The sequence below is a fragment of the Diaphorina citri genome, unplaced genomic scaffold, assembly GCF_000475195.1.
Source record: "Diaphorina citri unplaced genomic scaffold, Diaci psyllid genome assembly version 1.1 scaffold553, whole genome shotgun sequence".
NCBI lineage: Eukaryota > Metazoa > Arthropoda > Insecta > Hemiptera > Psyllidae > Diaphorina > Diaphorina citri.
Window position 1 is genome coordinate 95,233 of NW_007377987.1, and position 20,104 is coordinate 115,336.

General features: G+C 37.8%; 3 protein-coding genes across 3 annotated transcripts; 2 read left to right on the forward strand and 1 right to left on the reverse strand.

Moving 5' to 3' along the window:
• The first annotated feature begins 1,776 nt into the window (after positions 1-1,776).
• LOC103510003 (neurobeachin-like) lies at positions 1,777-4,799 on the forward strand. The gene is made up of 4 exons (XM_026824179.1): positions 1,777-1,950; positions 2,213-2,412; positions 3,226-3,402; positions 4,574-4,799. The coding sequence occupies exons 1-4, from the start codon at positions 1,777-1,779 to the stop codon at positions 4,782-4,784; spliced, it is 762 nt and encodes a 253-aa protein (XP_026679980.1). The 3' UTR covers positions 4,785-4,799.
• An 871-nt stretch (positions 4,800-5,670) lies between these two features.
• On the forward strand, positions 5,671-13,602 carry LOC113467774 (putative neurobeachin homolog). Its single transcript, XM_026824180.1, has 6 exons — positions 5,671-5,824; positions 6,555-6,692; positions 7,332-7,463; positions 7,875-8,142; positions 11,670-11,966; positions 13,472-13,602. The coding sequence occupies exons 1-6, from the start codon at positions 5,678-5,680 to the stop codon at positions 13,600-13,602; spliced, it is 1,113 nt and encodes a 370-aa protein (XP_026679981.1). The 5' UTR covers positions 5,671-5,677.
• Positions 13,408-15,490, reverse strand: LOC103510005 (UDP-glucuronosyltransferase 1-5-like). Its single transcript, XM_026824181.1, has 3 exons — positions 15,267-15,490; positions 14,547-14,899; positions 13,408-14,078 (listed from the first exon to the last, which is right to left on the reverse strand). Exons 1-2 carry the CDS (start codon positions 15,335-15,337, stop codon positions 14,623-14,625), a joined length of 348 nt encoding a protein of 115 aa, XP_026679982.1. The 5' UTR covers positions 15,338-15,490; the 3' UTR covers positions 13,408-14,078; positions 14,547-14,622.
• Between the last annotated feature and the right edge of the window lie 4,614 nt (positions 15,491-20,104).

Genomic DNA, 20,104 nt, shown 5'->3' on the forward strand with positions numbered 1-20,104 from the left:
TTGAACTCAGGTATCCTAAACGGAGGCCTTGCAGGGCCGGGTGAAAACATGGGCCTTCCTCCTGGGCCCACAGGTTCCTTAGCATCTCCCCCATTGGTCAGATGTTTGGTGTCCACTTGAGTTGAGGTAGAGGCTGATCCAGGCCTGGGGGTCTCCCGTACTGCGATGCCGGGCCTGGGGATTTGTTGATTATTGTTGATAGTGTCAGGGTTGGTGTTGATGTTGTTAACAGTGGGGGTGTTATTGTCATTGGAGGGAATGTGAGGCGTTTCTTGTGTTGATGTTGTTAACAGCGGGGGTGTTATTGTCATTGGAGGGAATGTGGGGGGCCTCTGAAGAGGGTGAATGAGGAGGTAACTGTGAGGGGTCTGACGGTACAGGTAACTTGTCACCGGATGCTTCTATCGAATCTTCTGGTTTCTCCGAATCTTCAGGTTCTGTAGGAACCTCGTTCTCTTTGTTATCTTTATCATTAGGAATATTATCTTCATTAGTCACAGCAGTATTATGTGTAGGGGAACTTTCTGCACTTGGAGTTTTATGTTTAGGAGAACTATGTATACTTGGTATTTCATGTTTAGGAGATGCATCAGGTTGCGTTGGATCGTTCGAAGCAACATCATGTTTAGGGGAGTTATCAGTACTAGGAACTTGGTTAGGAGAAGGACTAGCATCCTCATCATGTTCTGGCGTTCCACTCAGTTCAGGAGTTCCAATGTGTTTAGGAGAACTTTCAACGCTGGAAAGTTTATGCTGAGGAGAATTTTATCATGCTCTGGCGTTCCACTCGGTTCAGGAGTTCCAATGTGTTTAGGAGAACTTTCAACGCTGGAAAGTTTATGCTGAGGAGAATTTTCCGCACTAGGTACCATATGTTTAGGTGAACTATCGGTACTAGGGACTGACTTGTCTGTTTCCGAACCTGCTACTGATCGTACGCTTTCCAAATCGGATAGCATTCTGTCTTTGTCTTCACTACAAGTGCGAGAGAGAGGTTCGCTTTTGATTTGGAATGATTTCTCGGATTCGGGAGGGGTAGGGAGTTCTTTGTCTACGTGGGTAGGTGTTGGATTGTCTACGGTTTTATTGTCATCTTTACTGTCATCTGCTACGTCATCAACTTCAGATTTGGCAAGACATTTTATCCTGTGCGTTTCCGACACTAAAAACTATCTAACCCATCTAAATTTAGTTTTAAATATGTATGTTGTAAAAGTATACTTTTGTACTTTATCAAGACTCCACTTGCTAGATATTGTTTTATCCCCCCCCCCTTTGTTGGAAGCGCCAGAAACCAAGACAACAGAATCCCGGTTCCCGGAATTCTTATGGCCTTGACAGGAAAAGATCCCAATCATAACTGTACTCGTATACCTAGTATTTACCATATTTTCATATATGAACTTTTCCATAATCCCTTTTTTCTGACAACCCTGTCGAATGCATGTGCTGTACATATTTAGAATATTGTACGTCACAATGTAGAAAATACATAGGTATAATACAGTGTGTTGTATATATGTACATATTTTTATAGAAGCCACATGTACATAATATTATAGAAGTAGTAGGTTGGCATGTTAAGGCATGAGGGGTGGGAATAATTTCCCCCAAAGGAGGGGGGATATGGAATATGTTGTATGTCCCATTTCCACACTGAGATAAGGGATGTGTGGAGGTGTATGGGAAAGGATATGGTGAGAGTGAGGGGTAGGCTCTGCTGTCGAGTAAACTTACCGCTTACAAATTAATCTCTAAACCTAAATAACTACTAACATGATAGACTATATGAAATTTGCTCTCGTTGTTTTTCCAGACGGACCTCGGCCAGCTCAGAAAGACATCCTGGCTATTCGTGCCTACATCCTTCTGTTCCTCAAACAACTCATGATGCTAGGACCTGGGGTCAAGGAAGATGAGCTTCAGTCCATACTCAACTACCTGACTACGGTAAGCAAAAACAGTTATTAGTCTTGGGGCAGCCACTCACTATCAGGTAGACTTGACAGGCGGACCTGATCAGGGGTACCTGTTTTTTCTATATACTTATAGTTGTATAATATTGTTCCTTCTTTTTGGTTACCAGAACAGATGGAAATATCTATGCCATGAGCGAAAAAGGTGGCTACAAATGAAGAATACCTAATTTTTTTCCATATTTCATCCACCTCTCTTTTTTTCCACCTAATTTTTCTTCACATTGCATCCACAGGTTCAAGAGGATGAAAACCTACACGATGTACTGCAGACCTTGATCTCTCTCATGTGCGATCATCCAGCCTGCCTCGTACCAGCGTTTGATATGAAGCAAGGAGTGCGTACTGTGTTCAAACTGCTAACCTCTCAGTCTCAACTGATCCGACTGCAAGCTCTCAAACTACTCGGCTTCTTCTTGAGTCGAAGCACACACAAGTAAGAAATTCCAACAATGCTTTATCGTCTAGCTAGGGGACGTTAAACAGTGAGTAGACTAGTGTCTAGCTGCGAGACTATAAACAGGGAGGAGAACAGCTAACCCTAACCAGCAAAGTTTGCTGAACAAAAAATAGTGGTATCCCCCAAAAAAACACTTCGTGTAAGAAATTTACGCCAAGGGTTGTTACTTAAAATAGCTTTGTTTGTCCTGTTTTATAACGCCAAGAGGTGTTCTATCTACTAGATAACTAGATGTTTGCTCGTTACGTTGTTTTTCCTTTCGTAAGGCCAGCCACTCACTATTAGGTATCAGGTAGACCTGACAGACGGACTTTGTCAGGTCTGCCTGATAGTGAGTGGCTTGCCCAAGATCTACCTCTTGTTTGATTTCAGGCGAAAGTATGACGTTATGTCTCCTCACAACCTCTACACGCTGTTGGCGGAGCGACTTTTGCAGCACGAATCATCCACAATGCTCTATTCAAAATAAAATCGAAATGATTTTTGTGAAATAATTATTTAATTAAGATTCTTCAAGAAATAAAATTAAAAAGACAATTCAGGTTCGACTTTCAACAAAGAAAATTTGTTGAGCTTTGGAGAATACTCAGGTTTGTTTCAATTTGTATGCCAAATGCAAAGTTTGTCGAACAAAAAATAGTGGTATCCCCCCAAAAAACAATTTGTGTAAAAAAGTTACGCCAAGGTTTGTTTTTTTTACTTTGGTCCTATTCTTTGTCCCGTTTTATACTTGTATTAGATTTGTTCCTCTTTGTCCTTTTGTCACATCTACCTCTCGTTTGATTTCAGGCGGAAGTATGACGTCATGTCTCCTCACAACCTCTACACGCTGTTGGCAGAGCGACTTTTGCAGCACGAATCATCCCTGTCGTTTGCCACGTACAATGTACTGTATGAAATACTGACCGAACATATAAGTCAGCAAATCCTGTACACCCGTCATCCGGAACCAGAGAGCCATTACAGGTAAGGTTTGCGTGTTGATTTTGCTTATTATTATTTTATTTTTTACTGTGCCCATATCAGCATTATCAACACTGGGGAAGTCTTCACATTTACATTTAATTTTAAGAGTAAATTTCAATTGTCGCACCGCGCCGTAACAGGGACATTACTTTCAGACCAATTTGCACCCCCTAGTAAGCATATTTTACGGGTACGGAGATACATTTCTTTTGTGATCAATTAAAAGAAAGATCAGACCACGAAAAGAATTTTAATCACCTGATAATGAAGCTCCTAATTATACTCATCCTCTCCAACTGATCAGGCAGAATAAATCATTTTCATTATTTCTGATTTATTTCCTCGGGCTATCAATTTATAAAATATATTTCTTCGAAAGAGCTTTAGCTTCGAGCTCCAACTAAATCACATTAATCTAACTTTATCTGGGGCTAATACATTAAGCTCTCAGGGTACATTTTATACAATGTTTATGATTAATTACCTCGTTTCAAGTCCTCAGACCATTTCCAAATTATCCCTTTTGACTTTTGAATACTTTATAATTCTTTCTTTGTTTTTCTCGTTTTGCCTCTTGCCTTCTTTCTTTTTTTCTAACCCTCCTCCGTGGTCAAGAGCACTGACTCTCAACCCAGAGGTGCTGGGTTCGAATCCCAGCCAGGGCGGAAATTTTCAAAACTGACTTTTTCGTTCTTGGATAGGCATGGATGTAAAAGAATGTGCCTTGAAGTAATGCGAAAACCGTACAGAGGTACAATTTATTATTATAATTATTCTGACCATCTTGTTGGAATATAATCGTTACCTATTCCCTACCGTCAAAATCTGACTTTTTTTCGCCACACACGTTAAGACTGTCTGAGCGTGAGTGGCCGGCATTAAAGCTAGTTGTGGATTGGTAAACTCCATGAAATCCTATGTCTTCCCCAAATCCACCTTGTTCGACAGAAATGAAAATGGGAGCAGCACAACAAAGAATTTTGAAACGACTGGCTTTCTCTTCGACAACAAGGCCTCAGTAGTTTCAGTTCTCTCCTTCAAACTTCTTTTAAAGAAATAGCCTTTAATAGCAAAATATTGGAATGCTAGGAAAAAATTACTTCATTGTCAATTTCCTCATTTTTAAACTACAACAACACTATCAACAACAACTCTCCCTTTTCATTTCTAGGTTGGAGAACCCCATGATTCTCAAAGTTGTGGCCACACTCATTCGTCAATCGAAACAAAGTGAACTTCTCCTGGAGGTGAAGAAGCTTTTCCTATCCGACCTCACACTGCTTTGTAACAACAACAGGGAGAACAGGAGAACTGTGCTGCAGATGTCTGTGTGGCAGGTAAAGTATTGGCAGATAAGGAAAAGTGGACAAAAATATGACTAGACGAAGTGTTTTATTTATATGTTTTACTTGTACCTCAAGAACTTGAGTATTAGCTCGAGTCTGGGTTTGATAACTGACCGGTCAAATAAATAATTAAAACGGCTAGTTTTTGATCATAGTGGCACAAGCTTTTACGGATGGGTATACCATTTGTCGACTATTTATTTGATTGAGAGAAATTGTTCTGAAGAGATTGTTCTGAAAAACCAATAAATGGAAACTTATAAAATAACTAAATAAATAAAACATTCGAAGAGCCAGCCAGCCTAATTAGCTTGGAGAGAGTAGACTATTGTCTACCTGTGGGACTATAAATAGTGAGGAGCACAGCTAACCCTAACCAGCCTAGCTAGCAGGAAGTTTTCAAGGGGTTCTCTTTGGTTTTAAAGAATAAGTTCAAGTCCTCACGATGGTTGACCAAGGTTCAGGACGAACCAACTAAGCATGGCTAGAGACCATCAGCCCGGTGTATGGCATTTAAAAAAAGATATCATTTCCTTCTTTTGCCATCACCATTCGGCTACAGCTGAAGCCGCTACAACAACCAATTCAAGGGAATTTTTCAATTATCCTCTTGATTTCCCTCTTTATCATGGTCTGAACTTCGTGATTCTTGTTCAGGTTTGTTTTAAAGAATAAGTTCAAGTCCTCACGATGGTTGACCAAGGTTCAGGACGAACCAACTAAGCATGGCTAGAGACCATCAGCCCGGTGTATGGCATTTAAAAAAGATATCCTTTCCTTCTTTTGCCATCACCATTCGGCCACAGCTGAAGCCGCTACAACAACAACCAATTCAAGGGAATTTTTCAATTATCCTCTTGATTTCCCTCTTTATCATGGTCTGAACTTCGTGATTCTTGTTCAGGTTTTCTGCTTTCTGTTCCCAGGGAATGCCTATCGAGGTGGCTGTATCGTTTCTCCAGCGCCTAGTCAACATGGCGGACGTCCTAGTGTTTGCTTCCTCTCTCAACTTCGCGGAATTGGAAGCGGAGAAGAACATGTCCAGTGGAGGCATACTGAGGCAGTGTCTGAGATTGGTAATAGAATAAAATATACCTTTTCTGGCCTGGATATATCCTGTTTAGACCTGAACTACATTTTTAATTTGTATTACTCTATTGACTTTATTTTAAATTAAAATAAAATAAAGTCAATAGAATGGATTGTAATTGGTCCAAATTTTTGGTTGTTTATTTGTTGGCCTTACGATATATCGTACCTTATATCGTGAGGCCAAAAATTACCCAACCATCGATGTTGGTACCTACCTACATCGGCTGAATAGAACTGAAAATCCCTTTGTTTTTCAATTAATAAAAATATGTAATTATAAATATGTACATTAAAATAATATTAATAACTAAAAAACAGATGAAAAAAATCCATTTTCGATCCCATCAGGCTAGAATCTTTCCATTAAACTCAGCTAAATTGATCTAGTCGTCAAGCAACCCGACAACATTTGCTGCCGATTCGCACCCATTATTGAACTCTTGTGTATTGACCATTAACATAATGCTATCTCTACCATTCAACTTGTTGAACTTCCAGGTATGTACCTGTGCTGTCCGGAATTGCCTGGAGTGCAAGGAGAGACATCGAGCGCTACTCAATTCCCCTGCCTATAATATCTAGTCATCAAGCAACCCGACAACATTTGCTGCCGATTCGCACCCATTATTGAACTCTTGTGTATTAACCATTAACTTAATGCTATTGCCTAGAGGCCTAGAGCTATCTCCACCATTCAACTTGTTAAACTTCCAGGTATGTACCTGTGCTGTCCGGAATTGCCTGGAGTGCAAGGAGAGACATCGAGCGCTACTCAATTCCCCTGCCTATAATAACCCAACCAAGAATGCACATCTACAGAGTCTAATACGAGGAGCCCAGACTTCGCCCAAGGTAAGATTTGAATTGGAATGAAATAAATTGAATAGAAAACAGGGCTTTGGTAATTCTCTTTTTCAAAAGTTTGGCCCTGAATTATTGGCTTAACACTTTGAATGTCACACTATTTTTGTCTATTTCCTATACCATATCGCTAAACCGGCAGCAAAAAGTATCAGATAGTGAATACCATTTTAATTATTATTTTAATTTGTAAAGATCCTTATCTAATTAATTACAGGGCTTTGGTAATTCTATTTTTCAAAAGTTTGGACCTGAATTATTGGCATAACACTTAGAATGTCACACTATTTTTGTCTATTTCCTATATACCATATCGCTAGTATATCGCTAAACCGGCAGCAAAAAGTATCAGATAGTGAATACCATTTTAATTATTATTTTAATTTGTAAAGATCCTTATCTAAATAATAACAGGGCTTTGGTAATTCTTAACACTTTGAATGTCACACTATTTTTGTTTATTTCCTATACCATATGGCTAAACCGGCAGCAAAAAGTATCAGATAGTGAATACCATTTTAATTATTATTTTAGTTTGTAAAGATCCTTATCTAATTAATTAAATATTTAATAATTATTTGGATTTATTTTTTCTATACTAAACTTTTCTCTGATTCTCTTTGCCACCAGAACGCTAATGATGTACCGGGTGGTCCAACCAGTTCGAGCTCTCCGGTGAAAGATCTTCACAAGTTACTTCAGGACATGGATGTGAATAGGCTACGTGCTGCCATCTATCGGGATATGGAAGAGAGTAAACAGGTAAGCGAGTGGATAATGGAGCAGTTGCAGTTGGGTAAAAATTATGAATAAAAGGTCGATTCCTACGTAAAAAGTTGTGAAAAATCCAAATCTGAAGTCAAGTGGATAATTGTCAATTAGTAGAGTTAAAAAAAAAATAGCGTTACGGAACTTTTACGGACACCTTAATTAATTAAATATAAAATTATGGGGAAGAAGAAATTTGAGTTTTTGCAACCCACACTATTTTTGAAGTTCTAAAACCAACGAGCACAAAAATTTGAAATCAAAACAAATCGATCCACAGACTCATTCTACCGTCGAAAATGCAGGCATACATACATATTTTTCGGGGGAAAACTCGGATACCTTTGGATGATGAAAAAATCGATTACTTTCATATATTTTTTTCCTTTCTTTGTGTTATTCCAGGCTCAATTCCTGTCGTTAGCAGTTGTCTATTTCATCAGTGTCCTAATGGTGTCCAAGTATCGGGATATATTGGAGCCTCCCCCTATGTTACCACGAGCTCTGAGTCCGCCCCTGACTCAGAATAATAACCAGGGACATGAGGGTAAGTGGGTCTATTTCATCAGTGTCCTAATGGTGTCCAAGTATAGGGATATATTGGAGCCTCCCCCTATGTTACCACGAGCTCTGAGTCCGCCCCTGACTCAGAATAATAACCAGGGACATGAGGGTAAGTGAAACTTTATCTGAAATATTTTCTTTTAATTCAACTCTCGAGGCTTTTTTTCCGAAGAGAATATCTATCTTTGTTGATAAGGGCCTCAATCTGAGTTTAAACTAAACTGACTTTGCTAAGTTTCTTTCTGGTTGGATTTTACGTCAACTTTTTAACTCTTTTGGCAACTCTTCAAAACCAGATTTTCTGCAATAAAAATTCTGTAACTTTCGCGGGCATTTTTGCCTCTTGTTACGCGCTATTTTGGACATTTTTAGACTCTATTCTCTTCATACTGTATCTAAATTTCGCGCACATTTTACCTTTTGTTACAATTGTTACGCGTTCTTTTGGACATTTGTGTGACTGTACTCAATGCCAATGTCCTGTGAATCTTTTTGTCTTAAATTCAACTTGTTTAACTCTTTTTGGCAACTCTTCAAAAACCAGATTTTCTGCAATAAAAATTCTGTAACTTTCGCGGTCATTTTTGCCTCTTGTTACGCGCTATTTTGGACATTTTTAGACTCTACTCTGTTCATACTGTACCTAAATTTCGCGGACATTTTACCTCTTGTTACGCGTTCTTTTGGAAATTTATAAACTGTACTCTGTTCATACTGTACCTAAATTTCGCGCACATTTTACCTTTTGTTACAATTGTTACGCGTTCTTTTGGACATTTGTGTGACTGTACTCAATGCCAATGTCCTGAACCCTGAGCGACACGGAATAGAGATTTGTAAAAATCAGCCATCAGGAAATTTTGTACCGTTTTCTCTGCGTGATGTGTTTCCCCATTGTTTCCTTGACGCTGAGTGCACCCCAAAGTAGCCACACGCATGTTATCACACTGCTCAGTGTTTGGCAGTTTTTTAGAAACAGTTCAACGGTGAAGTATCCACCGTGGCACAGTTTTTGGCAGTTATGTCACTCCCGCAGAATCGCATATCTTTAACACTCTCAGTGTACTGAAAGGTTAAAATTTGCTTTGTGTCCTAAACTCCCAAAGTCCTAAGATTTACAAACGGCCTGATTTACATTTCGGGGATTTTTTTCTTTCTTTCGAAACTTTTCCAACTTTTTCACTTTCCTAATCCGAAATGACAGTTGGGATTTAACTAATAACGAATTGGGGGTGAAAACTTTCGACTTGATGCTCAGAATTGTCTATTTATATTATTTATGATTATTTGTGAGGCTTATAACTCTTCTAGGAATTTTTGTAGACTGGAGAAATCTTCTTAATTTGATAAATGGACGAGTAACAAAAAATATATCGCAATGGAGCTGGAATGTACCCTAAAAATTAATAACTAGGCTTATAACTCTTCTAGGAATTTTTGTAGAATGGAGAAATCTTCTTAATTTGATAAATGGACGAGTAACAAAAAATATATCGCAATGGAGCTGGAATGTACCCTAAAAATTAATAACTACGGAAAGGCTAGTGAACCAGAGAGGAATTTCTGACACACACATTAAGATCGCCCGGAAAGTACTGATCTGGTGATCTGCAAACCGTAACTTGTATGACAACTGACGTCTGTGACTTACCTATTTCTCGTCCCATAACTATTCAAGCGTGAACATTGTGCTTAATAACTAGCCCACTAATTAAAATGAGGTTTCTTTGACTGATTATTTATTTATCAAAATGAAACATGTCCTCCAATTCCCAAGGTGAGTTTATCAAAATGTACTCCTTCAGTTCTTCCCGAAATTCCCAAAGTGTCGAAATAATCGCCACCCGAGCCCCAAAGGGGTGATATTAATCTCTTTTACGACAGCATTTAAAACTAGGTATGTACATGAAAATATTCTAATAAAACTCCGGAACGATGGAGTATGGAGCCTTGTAAGTCATAATAAAGTAATTGTTACGAAATAAACTACTTATCAAAATGTACTCCTTCAGTTCTTCCCGAAATTCCCAAAGTGTCGAAATAATCGCCACCCGACCCCCAAAGGGGTGATATTAATCTCTTTTACGACAGCATTTAAAACTAGGTATGTAGGTACATGAAAATATTCTAATAAAACTCCGGAACGATGGAGTATGGAGCCTTGTAAGTCATAATAAAGTAATTGTTACGAAATAAACTATGGAGTTTATTGCCGCCATTTTGTGAAATTCTTCTGTTTTTAATATCCGCGTGTAAACTGTAAACCTTATCGCAGTTCATCAGGGATATTTGCCCTCGTTGTTGAATATAAAGGATAGTTTAGTAGATATTGTATCAAGAAAAACTTGCAGGCTGCATATCCGGTAGGGTTCCTCTGAGGTAAAAAATTAGTTACATGTTTTTGGACTATTTTGAAGTGAAGAAGTTTTATTATAAAGCTTCATTCGAACCTTTGTTGACATTGGATCTCGGCAGAATCTAGAACATTCCATAGAGAGTTAATCCCTGTTTTCGCCTTTTGCTGTTGAATACTTGAGGGACGTGCTGTAACGAAAGACATCCCAGAAATGCAGTATGCATCTATTCCAGGGCCAACGTAAATTAAAAAGGTGATTAATCATCCTTGTCTTCCTTTTTATTTTCATGAAAAATCAAAATATTTTGTAACATGCTTTTTCAACATGTGTGCACGGGAGCCCCTCCTCCTCTGGCAAAAGCTTCCTGTCACATGTGCAGAGGGGGAACGTGAAGCGGAGCACAAATTACTCATTGCATTTTGCTCGACTCATTTCCTCCAATGTTCTCAGAAAACGGTTTGCCACGACTTGTAACCGTGGAAAAAGGAAGACGTCGTGACATTTTTTTTGTTTCCAGCCGGGAGAAAAGTGAAAATTTTCCGCCATCAAAAAGGAAATGGAATGTATCGTATCTTCGTCTATAGCTTCAAGATATTTACAGTTTTTTCCTCATTTACGATGAAAATTTCATGATTCGTAAGTGTGTTAGGTAGGCTACATGTTTTATGTAAGAGTAAAATAAAATGTGTACACTTACCTTGTTCAGACTACAGGTATGTATGTAACTTTAACCCCTTTTTCTCCGTATCAATATTGGTCTAAATCGCGTATTCGCTAAAAAGACCGATATGGCACCGATATTCTTGGTAATCTATTCTTTACCCGAGGCAATTTGAACAGAACTTTGGTAAGCAGAATCACCGTACCACCTTTCTGAACATGACATAATATTATTCTCAAAACCTCTACCAAATCTTTCACTCACACCCTTTATACTCTTCAATTTAGTCGAATTCTCGAAACTCAATGGATAAAGTTTACTGAATTCACATGGAGTTTGAACACTGGTTTGTCCTCCTTGAAAGCTAAGGAAACCCCTGTTGACAATCTTACGACACTGAGTTTGAGTGTACAGGATTTGACGAAAGTTCTGCTTTCACACGAACTTGCTACACCCTGTATGTATTTCACCTGAGAGTCTACCAGTATTAGGAAATGGTAATGAATTGCTTCCCACCACTCATATGTTACAGTTCTCTATATCATGTTGAGCTTTTTCCGTTCTACATCAGTGAGTTGTCTGTTCAGATGCAAAACCTGAAGAACAAACTGACTTCAGAGACTATTGTAGAACATGTGAATGGAGTGAGTGATGGAGAGGACAAAGATCGCGTTCTAGAGAATGGAACGGATCATAGTAGTGGAGATAGACTAACACTAGATGATAATGATGTGAATGATAGTATGGAATGTGATAGAGGTGTAGGAGACGGTGCTAATGAGGAAGATGAGGTAGCAGAAGCAGACCTGACAAAGGTGAGCAAGACAGATGATAGCATACAAGTGGAAGAAGAAACGGAAGACGTAGTTGACGCATCTGAAGAGAAATCTGAAGTTGATGACGTAGCAGATGACAGTAAAGATGACAATAAAACCGTAGACAATCCAACACCTACCCACGTAGACAAAGAACTCCCTACCCCCCCTTTTCTCTTTCTCTCTCTCTCTCATCTGTTTCATCTCATCTTACCATTTCCTTTCATCCACATTTTTTTTCTCCTCTCTCTTTCTTTCTCCTTGTTTCTCCAACTTTTCCTTTTGCTTTTCCTAATGTTTATCCTTCTGGTTCATTACTTCTTTTTATCTTTTATTAAAAATTATTAAGTCATCCTTTTCTTTCTCTCCCTCCGTTCTTTCTATACCTCTCTCACACACTTTGTTTTTTCTCTCCTTCTCACTTCATTTTCTTCCTCTCTTCTTCTTGCTCATTTGTCATTAGTATTTTTGTCACCCTCAGTTTTTACTTTTAAATAATTTATATGTTTTCCCTTATTCCCTCTCCCCCACACTTCTCTCTTGCTTTTTCTTAATTTAGGATATTTTCTTTCTCCTTAACATTTTTTCCATTTATTTTTGCATTTTCTTTCTCTCTATCTTTGCTTTCCTCCCGTCTCGGCGATGTTCTCGGGAAAACATTGAAAATTGCACATTAATAACATTGGTCGTTTCAAGGACGGAAGGTCGTTTATAGCTTGTATTGGTGTGAGGAAATGGTTGAAGCATTGTTTGAATTCCATTCACAGAAGTTTTCTTTATTTTCACAATAAACACCCAAGGTCGGTTTCCAACTTTATTGGAGAAAAAGTAGGTAAATAAAATTGTATTGGGGGAAACATTGTCTCATTGCCTCTTTCCACCCTCAGTTTTTCTTTAAGCTTTTAAATTGAGAGTTCTTCGGAAGGTCATTGTACTGTTTTCTATGGCCCTTGTTTCATAGACTTCTCCAAATTGATTCTGTTTGAAAATCTCATCATTCATAATATGATTCATAATTTTAAGAGCACAATATTCTACAAGAAAGACTTTCTTGTAGATCACCTTTACTTGTCAGTAGCATGCAATCACCATTAAACCTAATCTAAACTCCAAAGTAAATAATACTGTAGGAAATTGAATAAAACCAGCCTAGGTAATTGAAAAAAAAAAAAAAAAAAAAAAAAAAAACAGTTCATCGAGAAGACTTGATGCTCATTGGTTGACTCAAGGTCACCTAAACTGAAGGTGCAGGGTCATTGGTCAGCTTGGAAATCTTTCTGGATTATTCAACCTCGTTCTGCGTGCGCTTCTTTCTGGATTTTCACCTGAATTATTTCAGGATGTTCCGCCTGAATATGCTTCATATTGCTTCATCTGTTGTGCTTCATTTTGAATTCCTCGTTCTGCGGGCACCCTAAAACATTATCTGCTTCAATGCGCGATGGAAGGAATTCCTGAAATTGCAAAGTAAATTTTAACATTCAACAGGTTCAATTTTTATTACCTATGTACAAGAAATCAACAAACAATAATACCTATATTTCTACATTTTCTACACCAAATTAGCAAATTTTAAACTTATCCATACGAAATTTCTCACGCAAGGCATTCCTTATCAGGGGGGAGCAATCCTGTTCCTACAATTGGGCCCAAAAACAAACAAAGGTTTCATCAAAGGGAACAATTTATTTCTATCCAGGACGAACGGCGTCGGCAAAGAGCGTAAATCTCAGTAAACAACACTGGTTGCTGTTGCTTTCAAAGCTGTGTGTGACACCTTCAGACAGAACAAAGCTTTGAAGTCATTAGGTGCATTTTATTATACATAGTTACAGACCTACAGCTAGCTTATCTACATGAAAAGAGGTTACATTACAAAATGAGCTTTAGGTGATGCACATTGTACCTACATCTTATACCTATTTTAAATGTGGTATTTATTTCAAATAAGATCAACTATCCACTAAACGGTTTATTCGAGTTTTGTTTGGTGCTCTAGTCGCTGTGATCTAGATCTAGTGCAGCGCCTGGAAGCATAAATGTTGCCTCAAGTTGGTCTTCCGAAGCGAAAAGCATAAGGTTGCTTAATTTTAGTGGCTCATGAGGAACTGGAGCATTCAATTTCAACGGGCCAAACGCTTTGGCTAAGTTCCATTCAAACTGTACAAAGCAAATGGAGAACATCCTGCGTGACTGAAGACGCATGATAAAAAGAAGATCAACTATCCACTAAACGGTTTATTCGAGTTTTGTTTGGTGCTCTAGTCGCTGTGATCTAGATCTAGTGCAACGCCTGGAAGCTGTAAATGTTGCCTCAAGTTGGTCTTCCGAAGCGACAAGCATAAGGTTGCTTAATTTTAGTGGCTCATGAGGAACTGGAGCATTCAATTTTAACGGGCCAAACGCTTTGGCTAAGTTCCATTCAAACTGTACAAAGCAAATGGAGAACATCCTGCGTGACTGAAGACGCATGATAAAAAGACTCCAATCTTCAAAGGAATCTTCAATCTTCTTCATCTAAGTTCTATGTATTATCACAAGAAAGTAATCACATTGTCACATCGATCCTTTTACTCCGACTTGAGTTTTCCCTTACTCCACCGCCTGTTGATTGTTAAAACCAATCGATAAAGTCCGTACAGGGCCAAAATCACAGGACTGAAAATGACCAAGTACACATCAACTTCAATCTTCATAGGAATGACATCTAAGCTCTATTATCACAAGAAATTAATCACATGGTAACATCGATCCTTTTACTCTGACTTGAGTTTTCCATTACTCCACCGCCTGTTGATTGTTAAAACCAATCGATAAAGTCCGTACAGGGCCAAAATCACAGGACTGAAAATGACCAAGTACACATCCAGGCCGAAGTATTCGTACCAAGTGAGATGCCAATATTCTGGCTGTAGATGACTCACGTTACCATCGGCTTTGAGTAGATATTCCACCCACCAGACAGCGGTATCTCGTGGACTCATCATTTGGGTTTTGGAAATGTCCGATGCTCTCTTCACAGCCTTTTTGTATCTGAAAGAAAGCAAAACTTGTAATAATTACACCCAAATCCATAAAAGTTCTCCAAACTACATAAAAGACTACAAGGAAACACTCTGCCCAACAAGGTGACAACGAGGGATCATCATCACCATAAACATTGTTGTTTATTGGCCTTGGCGTTCATGGTTGCTAACAATGACAATTATAGCGTCCAAAAAATTAAATTTTTTCACCCTTACAATACAATATTTAGCATCTTACCTATCATAATTGTTGAGAATTTCCTGTATATTTTCAAACAGGGTTTCGGTATGAATGTCTTCAAACTCCATGAACAATTATAGCGTCCAAAAAATTAAATTTTTTCACCCTTACAATACCATATTTAGCATCTTACCTATCATAATTGTTGAGAATTTCCTGTATATTTTCAAACAGGGTTTCGGTATGAATGTCTTCAAACTCCATGTAAGATCCAATGCCAAGTCGGCGGATGATTTTCACGTTGTAGTTTTGATCCCCGAAAAATGGAATCCCAATCACGGGTACTTCAAAATGTACCGCCTCTTGGAGACTTTGGAGACCTCCTTGTGTGATGAACAGTTTGATGTTTGGATGAGCTGAAAATACAAGATAGTAAAAGGTAATTTCGGGGATGGCAGTAACCTCTTCAGCTTAATGAGTGGTGCCATTGAAGTCCTACACCGTGAAATGCGTCATGTGATGTGATAGTTGAGGGTTGAATTTTAGATATTGCCCCAGGCAATAATTTCGCCCTTTGTAATTTCTTGTATTTGTGTACATTGAATTATAACCAATAGAATCTAAATAAAATATACACGGGAAAAATGAAGGTTATTTTAACCTTTTAATTTATAATAATCAGGTTTATGTATGTACATATATTTAATAATTTAATAATATTATCTTGAACACTTATGTTTCTAGGTATAAAAACAATATGAAAAAAGTAGCAATTACCTACTTACTTACCTTACCTATAATTATCTTTAAAATAATATTCTGATTTAAAAATTATTCTTTTTTACTTTCCTTAATCCTCTAATAAGGAAAGTAATGTTTATCTTATAATTTAACTGTTAAATTTATTCATACACATCTCCTTTTATATACACCGGATCCAAGCCTAATGAATTGAACTTTTCAAATCGAGGATATCTATTCCTACGTCTCGTGCGTCTGATTTATTTTTCAGGAAAAAAAAAGTCAATGGGTGCAATTACTCGGTTATCTAAGTATAGCTTGCGTGGTTCTCACATGAGTGACAATAATATCAAGAACAGCAACGAGGAGGTATAATAATTCTGATAAGATAACTAGGAAACGCTCTTGAAAGAAATTAACGCACATGCATTACATCATCATAATAATCGGTTCAGTACCTATCTCTATCTACATACGTAGGTCTTAATACATCATACGCTTTGAGTAAAAGCTATTGAAATAGATCTATTCTTATCAACTTACTGTTTCGATGTAAAAAATTCCATTTCCGAACACTTTGCCACGTGCCTCTACTCTACCTATTTTTGCTAGAGTTCAAAATTTGAACCGAAACTCGATTATTAGTTATCAGACAACAGACATCTGATAAGTGGTTGGTATTTCAACGAACACAAAACACGGGAATCCCTTGAAGTCAGGTATGAAGTTGACCCGGGCTAAGTATACATTATTTTGGTGCCAATTCGGTATCTGTAATAGTCATGTGATAGTCACTAGTATAGAGTTAGTACACACGTGGATTTATTTTAGCCCTTGATATGAAAATGTTCCTTTGCGTTGAGACTGCTAGCTGACTAATTAGAGAGCTTTCACAAGCTGAGTTGAGAATTATAATGAAAGAATATTACAAGTAATAATCACAATGTGTTACCACAAAGAGGAAGAAGAAGAAGAAGAAGAAGAAGAACTTGGTGAAATTTCTCTTCAAATTTATCAGACCGTTATTATTATGATTATCATCCGCCGTTCCCATTGTTTAAAGCGCCAAGATTTCCCCAATATAGGTAGCATTAATATTATCATTATCACATTACAAAATAAGTACCTAACGGTAAAGGCATAGTATAGGTACAAAATCACAAATATTTATTTATTAAATCACTACATTATGAAAATATTTACAGGAAAAAATGCTCCTTTTCTAGAACTAAATACTAAATCGTTTGCTATGTTTATGTTTGTATAGCTTCAATATGACTAACTTGACTATACTGACGGTTGACAGTACCTACTTACCTACTTACCAATGGACAGAATGTGCAAGGCCTTCGCAAAATTGCTAAATCGCCTTCTCCTTGAAGCAATTGGCTGAGAATGATTTGTTTGCATGCTAGAGATGCCTAAAACTACTTTACGTACAAGTACATACAGTAGGAGAGAAATACTTATATGGAGACACCTCAACCTGTATGTCTTGAGACTTTCAGTTTCCAACAATTTGTATTTTATATTATGGAAGGTTTAAAAGAAACTTGATATCCGATCCCTTTTGAGGGCACTCCTAAAGATTTCTTTTCTAAAGAGCGATTGTGATTGTGTCAAAGTTGGATCTACAGCTTGTGAAAAATGTATGAAAACACCGAAGTCGGTGACAAAAAGTAGATAGTAGACAAAAAACACTGAGATGGACGTTCCATACATTTCTCGCACACTGTAGCTATAACTTTGTTAGATATAATTATAGTGGTTAATGGAATAATGTAACCGGAAAATGGGTTGAAAAACAGTAAGAAAAGCAGTATAATATATTCATCCAATATTCAAATAGGGAAGATTGCTTCCAGGGGAGAGTTCTTCTCGAGGCTCTGGGTGATGGGGAAGAGTCTCTTTCCACTTGGAAAGTCGAGTGCTTTCTGGTGGATCTTTTAGGTGGATTGATCTTGCGAGAAAACTTTTCCTTGATTTGAGTCTTCTTGGGACGGGTTGGATAGGGAAGATTGCTTCCAGGGGAGAGTTCTTCTCGAGGCTCTGGGTGATGGGGAAGAGTCTCTTTCCACTTGAAAAGTCGAGTGCTTTCTGGTGGATCTTTTAGGTGGATTGATCTTGCGAGAAAACTTTTCCTTGATTTGAGTCTTCTTGGGACGGGTTGCTGCGCGCGGTAACTTTTTAGTGTAACACAATAAGTGCTGTACACAACTGTGTAACACAATAATGTTCTTTTATTTCTTTCTTGTCGAACATGGATTCGTTTGTGTTGTGGTTACTCTTTTACTTGTTCCTCGGATGTTTTTATCTTTTTTTTACCATATGACTTGATTTGTTTATGGCTGGCAATACTGATTGAACTTGTTTTAGCAGCATTGGGAAGGGTTTTAGGCTGAGAGCCTTTCATAAACTGCTGGACTGAAAATAAAGCCATGTGCCTAATAGGTAAATTGCTGAAACTTTGACTAACAGCCTTTTCTCTATCTCTGTTTCAGGTGAGGTTCCTATTGTAGCAGTTGTATGTACGTCTACTGTCTTTGTCAGGTTATTACTATTTTTACTTGACTATCTTCTTATAGCGGTATAACGCTAAGCAATAATATCTCCATAGTGTTACGTCATTCGAATCAAAATTGATTAGACAGGTACTTATTATTAGCTGTCTTCTCAAAAACACTCTATTTATTTCAAGTTGCTCTCACTTATTCTCAATCTTCTTTTCTATTTTCTCGTCTTTTTCTTCGTCCTCCTTTTCTTTTTCTTCTCTTCCTCCTTCTTCTCTTTCCTCCTCCTTCTTTTTCTTCATCTTCCTACAGTCTCCTTGATACATGAGCATGCTTTAATCTTTCTCTCGCTTTCATTCTCCTTCACACCTCTCATTTTATTTCTTTCTTGTCGAACATGGATTCGTTTGTGTTGTGGTTACTCTTTTACTTGTTCCTCGGATGTTTTTATCTTTTTTTTACCATATGACTTGATTTGTTTATGGCTGGCAATACTGATTGAACTTGTTTTAGCAGCATTGGGAAGGGTTTTAGGCTGAGAGCCTTTCATAAACTGCTGGACTGAAAATAAAGCCATGTGCCTAATAGGTAAATTGCTGAAACTTTGACTAACAGCCTTTTCTCTATCTCTGTTTCAGGTGAGGTTCCTATTGTAGCAGTTGTATGTACGTCTACTGTCTTTGTCAGGTTATTACTATTTTTACTTGACTATCTTCTTAGCGATATAACGCTAAGAAATAATATCTCCATAGTGTTACGTCATTCGAATCAAAATTGATTAGACAGGTACTTATTATTAGCTGTCTTCTCAAAAACACTCTATTTATTTCAAGTTGCTCTCACTTATTCTCAATCTTCTTTTCTATTTTCTCGTCTTTTTCTTCGTCCTCCTTTTCTTTTTCTTCTCTTCCTCCTTCTTCTTCTTCTCCTTCCTCCTCATTCTTTTTCTTCATCTTCCTACAGTCTCCTTGATACATGAGCATGCTTTAATCTTTCTCTCGCTTTCATTCTCCTTCACACCTCTCATCGACATATTTCTCACTTTCTCAATTAAAAAATCTGTATTCCATCTCTGTACAAATCTGTGACGGATAAATCTCTTCCCCCCTTCCCTACTTGAGTTGACTTGTATTCACCTCTATTGAATCTTAGCTCTTATCTTATCAGAGATGAACGGGATACAGAGGAATTAGAAGAAATCCAGGTCAAGCACCTCTTGTCAGTCATCTTCAGTGATTAAAATACGTCACGGGAATGTTAATCCTTTGAGTGTCCGGGAATGGTAATATCGCAGAAAAATTAACCCGTTATGTTTGTCTAATATGATCTCTTCTTATATCCTTTTTATTATTATTATTTTGAGAGAGAGGGAGAGAGAGAGAGAAGGATTTATAGAGGAAACTGTAAAACCGGAAGTCTCTACTGTCATAATTATAAATTTTGAATCGAAGAGAGAATTACAGGATAGGAGAAAGCCAGCCGGTCCGAGAACGAACCTTATAACGATCAGCTCTATGAATGAATATCTGTTGACAATTCAAACGAAGTTTTTCCAGTTTCCCGGGTCGTATAATGGACAATTTTACTAATGGGACAAAGAGTCGAGCACGTGATTGATGTGAACATTGCTAACCCAACCTTGAGTCTTTCATCCATCCCGCCATCCGCCCCAATTCACCTATCCATGCCACCATGAGTCCCAATTCACCCAGTATTAAAATAAACATTGCGCCAAAACTTTTTTTTTTTTAATAGTAGTAGTATTAGTAGTATTTGTGTG

Excerpts from the sequence above, each read along its gene's own strand:
- LOC103510003 (XM_026824179.1), top strand. The coding sequence starts at position 1,777 with ATGATAGACTATATGAAATTTGCTCTCGTTGTTTTTCCAGACGGACCT. Across the intron at positions 2,413-3,225 it reads TTGAGTCGAAGCACACACAA|GCGGAAGTATGACGTCATGT; the intron begins GTAAGAAATTCC and ends GTTTGATTTCAG. Across the intron at positions 3,403-4,573 it reads GAACCAGAGAGCCATTACAG|GTTGGAGAACCCCATGATTC; the intron begins GTAAGGTTTGCG and ends TTTCATTTCTAG.
- LOC113467774 (XM_026824180.1), top strand. The coding sequence starts at position 5,678 with ATGCCTATCGAGGTGGCTGTATCGTTTCTCCAGCGCCTAGTCAACATG. Across the intron at positions 5,825-6,554 it reads TGAGGCAGTGTCTGAGATTG|GTATGTACCTGTGCTGTCCG; the intron begins GTAATAGAATAA and ends TTAAACTTCCAG. Across the intron at positions 7,464-7,874 it reads ATATGGAAGAGAGTAAACAG|GCTCAATTCCTGTCGTTAGC; the intron begins GTAAGCGAGTGG and ends GTGTTATTCCAG.
- LOC103510005 (XM_026824181.1), bottom strand. The coding sequence starts at position 15,337 with ATGGAGTTTGAAGACATTCATACCGAAACCCTGTTTGAAAATATACAG. Across the intron at positions 14,900-15,266 it reads ATTCTCAACAATTATGATAG|ATACAAAAAGGCTGTGAAGA; the intron begins GTAAGATGCTAA and ends GCTTTCTTTCAG.